The 6,000-nt window shown below is 43.2% G+C and overlaps 1 protein-coding gene across 1 annotated transcript in view; it reads left to right on the top strand.

The window, feature by feature from the left end:
* Positions 1–4,273, top strand: part of LOC116862619 (hypoxia-inducible factor 1-alpha-like) — a 118,540-nt gene extending 114,267 nt beyond the window's left edge. Inside the window, exon 4 of the mRNA XM_032849974.1 lies at positions 3,893–4,273. Within this exon, the coding sequence (XP_032705865.1) occupies positions 3,893–4,078 (186 nt within the window). The 3' untranslated portion in view covers positions 4,079–4,273. The remainder of the gene's footprint in view (positions 1–3,892) is intronic.
* Positions 4,274–6,000: the final 1,727 nt, after the last annotated feature.

Below are 6,000 nucleotides of genomic sequence, written 5' to 3' on the forward strand. Positions count from 1 at the left end.
TAATAATGTCGTGAATGATATAAAAGAACCAACCTGAAACTTGTCTAAATCAAGCACAGATAAAGCAAAAATTTTCGGGCCTAAATATCTTTCTCTTATTTATTCGGCAAACGTTTGTGACAGACCTGCTGTGTAGGACACAGTAGTCATAGTTCTTAGCAGGGACATTTTGGAAGACTTGGTCACTGAGGAGTTGAGGATATGTAATTAACTGTAGTAACATTGGATTGGAGCTCTATTTATTTTTCCTGTTTCAAGGTAGCATGAAGTCATGTGTGTTCACCAAGTGAAAGATCCCCATTCTGGGTTCCTGCAGTGTACTTTGAGGTGCAGAATTTAGTGACAGGTGAGTTCTAGCCGGGGTCTCTCCCAGCTTTAAAATCTAAGAAAGTAAAGAGAAAAGTAGTGCGAGGAACATGAAAAGTACTAGACAGATGTGAGAAGTGAGGAAGAGGAGGAGGAGGACTCCAGGCTCAAGACACTTTTGTCCATCCCTAGGTCTACCTCCCTTTAGTATACCTGCTTTCGTGCCCTTTTTTGGCCCGAGAGTCTGAAGGCCAAGCATCCTCAGGCCTGGCGTTGGGCAGGCTGTCTGCCTCCCCCAGCTTCCTTCCACCCCTGTGCTCCTGAACGGAAGTGGAGCTCCAGGGTGGTGGAGCTCAGAGGTCCCCACTCGCTAGGCCTCCCTGACTGCAGATGCGCTCTCCGAGAAGTGGTAGGATGACAAGGCAGACTTGGAACCAAACTCCACCTCCACTGTTAGCCTCTTCTAGTATTCAAGTTCTTCTGTAAAACAGGACATCAGAACACTTGAAAAGAGTGGTATGAGAATTAATCCCAGAAAAGTATGGAAAGTACTCCTATACAGCAGTGGGTAGCTCCCCAGAGCATTACTCATGTAGTTGGGTTTCAAAGCATGAATCACGCCTGCTGCACCCTCTGAGTAAAGCCAGGTCCCAAAGCCACCACCCAAACCATAAGATCTCCTCACCATAGTTACATAAGAGTGCACGTATCTGGGCTTCATCCATTCTTTTTTTTTTTTTCTTTAAGATTTTATGTATTTATTTGACATAGAGAGAGAAAGTGGGTACAGGCAGGGGGAGCAGCAGGGAGAGGGAGAAGCAGACTCCCTGCTGAGCCCAATGGAGGACTTGATCCCAGGACCCTGAGATCATCGCAACCCGAGCTGAAAGTAGACGCTTAACCAATTGAACCACCCAGGTGTCCTGGTGTCACCCATTGTCACCCACCAAACGCGGTTTGGCGGAGGCAGCAGGCATTATGTTGCTTTTGTCTTAAAAAGTGATTTCCTTGGCATGGTTTCACTAGATTTTCAAAATCAGGCTTTGAGGCAGGTAGAGAAGTCTTGTTTTCAGCTCAGCTCTCAGGGCCACTGCCTTACACCATTGCCATGGAAGGATGCTCCAGGGGGTGCCCCCCTCCATGTAGCATACAGTGTGAGTGGTGTCCCCCCAAGTCCCACAGAGCAGCAGAACTGCCAGTGCCAGTTCCAAAAAGGAAACTACTGCCCAAGGAGAGCCTAAGTGACAGGTCCAAGATGACACAGCAGAGGAGGAAGGGATTCTGATCTCCCAGTCAAGTTATGACCCCAGGTAGTTTGTGCCTTCTCCTGTGCCGTGTGACCTTGAGTAGAGCACACACAGAGAGATTGGGATGGAATCAGACTCCCAGTGCCAGCCTTTTTGTCCAGGGTTAGACTCTGGAGTACCTGGTGGCACACCCCTGGAGGGCACTGGGGGAATGTGATGCGGCATGTCACGCCTCAGTCTTGCTCTCGATGTGCTATATTTGGGCTGTTATATTATGGAAAGGAAATGCCTGCATCACCAAGCCAAGCAGGCTGTGGAGACAGCGGTCTACTCCTCTTCACCGCCGTTAGGACCAGCTTCCATGAATATTCAGTAGCCAGCACCCCTAAAAAATCTATTAATCTCCCACCTGTGTTGTCATCTTATCACAATCTGTGGTCTGTGTCAAAAGGCACATTGCAGTATTAAAGGAAGACTCAGTGTTTGAGAAGTGACAGCAATATTAAAGTGCCACTATTGGACTCCCTGCAAAATGCCAGTGACTTCCTCATCTTCGCTAATCCCCAAACAAAATAACCATCAAGAAATATTAAAACACACATTTTATTAGTTTCATTTAATTTCTTAATTGCTCAAAGTCAGTTTACCCATTTATTGCTGTGTGAAATGCTTAGAGGCAAGGCGCACATTAAAGGGATTATTTCCATGTAATCCCTCCCTCCCAGAGGGTAGGAACTGATCACTTATGAATCCTGATTTATGCTCTGTAACAATATCAAATGGAGGAAATAGTTATTGTAAAATGATAGAGTCAGGAGTCGGGTAATACGGTAGGAGAGTGTAATTTAATAGCAAAGAGAAAGCACCTCATTTTCGGTAAAAGTTATGCGAGGCTTTTTCAGGAATAGCTATTAACCAAACTGAATTTAGCCTCCCATTTTTCTGGGTCTCCTCCTGTTAATTGATAGATGTTGAAGATGTGTAGCCCGTTACGATTTTAATCAAATGGTGTCTGGAAGTAGATGTGATCATTTTACTGGGACTTGGAGTTCCGGGGCTAATAATTGCTCTGGGTATTTCGCTCTCTGTGACAGTTCGCCCACTGCCAAGCTTCCTTCTTGGAAGAAAAAGACCACAGGCTCTCAGGTGGAATTTGGAGGGATGCCGCACATGACGCAGGAAAGGGCTAGGAGGGTAGGAAGGAGTTCTGGGTAAATATCCAGCAAGAAACTTAGGATCTTCTGAACTTCTGGCACGGGGGACATCAGATCTGGCCTGAGACCATGAAACCCCCACCCATCAGGGACCCCAGAAAGAGCTTTTTCTTGTTCTCTTGTTGACCTATCTGTCCCGGTCGTAATACATTGAACCCAGCATTATTTTAGAAGGGAAGAATTATACCATCAGATCACAGGGATCAGGCCAATCTGTTAGACAGCAGGCAGCCGAGACAGGGGCCAGGCCTGACAGCAGGGAAACAGGCCATCCCTCCCTGGCAGGCTGACCCTTTTCTGATCGTTGATATTCACTCTCTACCTTTAGAATCCACCTGATGCTAAGAGTATACAAAATAAAACCTTTTCTTAAGGCCCTCAAGGAGATTTGTACCATGTCTCTTATTAGATTGAGGGCAAAACAAGCTGATACTAGCAGAAAAAAAAAATGGCTGGTTCAGACCCCAGCTGACCTCTCTTGCATGGAAAATTCTCCATATGATTACGGTGCTAATGAGTAATATTTAATGAAAACATTATGCCTTTGCATATATTTGTAAGCAGCCCTTCTTTCATCTAAATTTACATAGAAATAAGCTGATATGTATAAATACACATCTTGGAATTCGGTGTGTTCTAAGGAAAATACTCATCCGCTATCTCCGGCTGTTTCTATACAAAGCCCCCAACTTCTCAAGAAGAAAACCGTAGAGTTCAGTCAATCATCCGGTTGACACGAAACATGCGAGTATTTGATGATGCCCGCATAAAACAGCTGTGCGCCAGGCAGGGTCCTCCACAGTCCACACGATGTTTTGGCTTTATGTAAACGGTGTACGAGGGAAAACAAAACAAAACAAAACAAAACTGGGCTAAACAATTGCTAAATTAATACGTATCAAAAAAAAAAAAAAAAAGAAGAAAAGAAAAAACCCAAAAACCTTTCTCTTTCAACTTGAGGAATCCTCAGCATTTAAGGACGGAGACTCAGAACTGAGATTGGTTCTGGGGTCTGCGTCTTTCTGTCTCCTTTTCCGCTCCAGATCTGAATCACGGGGGTGCTGAATTTGAGAGCAGAAAAGCCATTGACGCCTTTCTCTCCCACCCTTTCTCTTCCCCCTCTAGGTGGAGCTGACAGGCAGCAGCGTCTTTGACTACGTGCACCCAGGGGACCACGTGGAGATGGCAGAGCAGCTGGGCATGAAGCTCCCGCCGGGGCGGGGTCTCCTCTCGCAGGGCACTGCTGAGGACGGAGCCAGCTCGGCATCTTCCTCCTCCCAGTCGGAGACCCCTGAGCCAGGTGGGAATTGATCCCGACGTGGGGGACGGTGGGCAGGACCTTTGCCAATGCTTGCACTCAAGTCACCAGTGTGAAGAGACTATAAATAGGTCTAATGGTAGTTAACAATTCCGTGCAGCTTTCTGTCCCGTGCAGTAATTAAATAAGGAAGGGATTTGAAAATAAGGAGACATTTTAATAAGTATAATCCAGAGATCTAATTTCAGTTGAACAATACATAAAGAAGGCACTAGTTCTTTGAGTTCCCCTTTCAGATTACTAGAGGGAAAATGTTCCGATTTGGAAAGCCCTCTTCCTTGTCTTGTTACCGTGGCTAAATGTAGTGCATTTATTTATTACTCACCAAAATCTATGATAAATTCTTCTTGAATATTAGCTTGTAGAGAATTTAAAATATTAGGGACTTACAGAAATCTTGGTTTCTTTTTTTTTTTTTTTTTGTAAGCATCAGAAGGTACTTGAAAGATGTGAACAGATAAATTAAGGCTAAAAAGAAAACAGAAATGGCTACATTTTAAACTGCCTTTCTACCCTCAGTATTTAATTAGATCAATTGTATAGAGGAATGAACAGAGGTGACATTCCTCATTGGGATTCCTTCCAGGACTCTTATAGACTTTGCATTCAGAATGTTCCCATTTTCATTGTGTTGTACTGATGATAATTTAAGTATTAGGGGAAAATCCATTTATAAATTAAACAAAATGACTTGATATCCATCAGTCCCCTAGTTCATCAAGCTGTTCAAACACGGGGAAGATTGGCTGGTCGGCCTGGGTCTTCCGAGAGCGCTGGTAATTAGATCTGCGAAGGATTTATTCTTTGCTGATTGGGGCTTTAAATTAATTGAAGTTCCACATTTGTGGTTTTGTCCTTTTTGTACTTTTTTAGAGGAGATATTTCATATTCTTGTGTGGTGGAGTGCTTGGCCAAGCAGCAGTGGTTTAAATGTTAATTTTTCTCATGAGAAGTTTAAGATTTTTAATGAATCAAGGCCTGATTTGAAGTGCAAAGTTTTATTTGCTTACTTGGGAAATTATTTTTGCACTCTTTAAAGATGCCTCTACTTTACTTGATATGTTGTTTTAAAACAGACTTGCAACACAAACTCATTTTATAGAAAGAAAAGTAGAAAACAACCCATCTTAAGATTAATATTAAAAGGATTCTAAGAAAATACTTAAATTTAACCTGCTTAAAAATAATCACAGTGTGTTTGCTCACACAGATGGGGAAAAAAACCATATTTGGCTCTTTGGAAATATTTTAATTCTATCTAAAACCAATGCCTGTTTCCTTGTGTAAGTTAACTGCAGTTTCTAGGGCATTATTCTACAGGATTGGTGAGTGTCTTTCTCCAGTGAGCATGGGGCATTAGAAGAGAGAGTACTGAAGACTACTCTTAACCATTTTAAAATGAAAATAATCGTGTTCCCAGGGAAGTCCTATCTTCTTTTACCATTGCTCACCAATGTCACTAAATAGATTTGTCTGTGAGATCATTGAAACTGCATTTTCGTCTTTTGAATATTCATATCTGGGCAGACTTGAGAAACAGCACATCAAAATAGTTTCTCACTCTTTCCTTCTGGAGATGAATTAGGAAACCTGGATTGCTAATACTCCTCAACACTCAATGTATAAGAATTCAGGTTTATAAAACCCTCGTTGTTTCCCTGACTCACTATCAAGCCTAGACAATCTCCAGTCTTAGATCAGGGAAGCCATCCCTCTATGTCAAAGCCAATAGCTAACCTTCCAGGCTCGGCTGGAACCACCACAGTGGAAAACTCAGAAACCTCAAGGCTGCCTGTCCCATTGGCGAACAGCTCCGAGAGAAAAGTTCTTTGAATATGGAGCCAAAACCTAGCTTTGCCATAATTTCTCCCCACTGATCCCAGGTCTGTCCTTGGGGATCTCATTTCATATCTAC

Source organism: Lontra canadensis, unplaced genomic scaffold, assembly GCF_010015895.1.
Source record: "Lontra canadensis isolate GAN:19392208 unplaced genomic scaffold, GSC_riverotter_1.0 scaffold278, whole genome shotgun sequence".
Taxonomy (NCBI): domain Eukaryota; kingdom Metazoa; phylum Chordata; class Mammalia; order Carnivora; family Mustelidae; genus Lontra; species Lontra canadensis.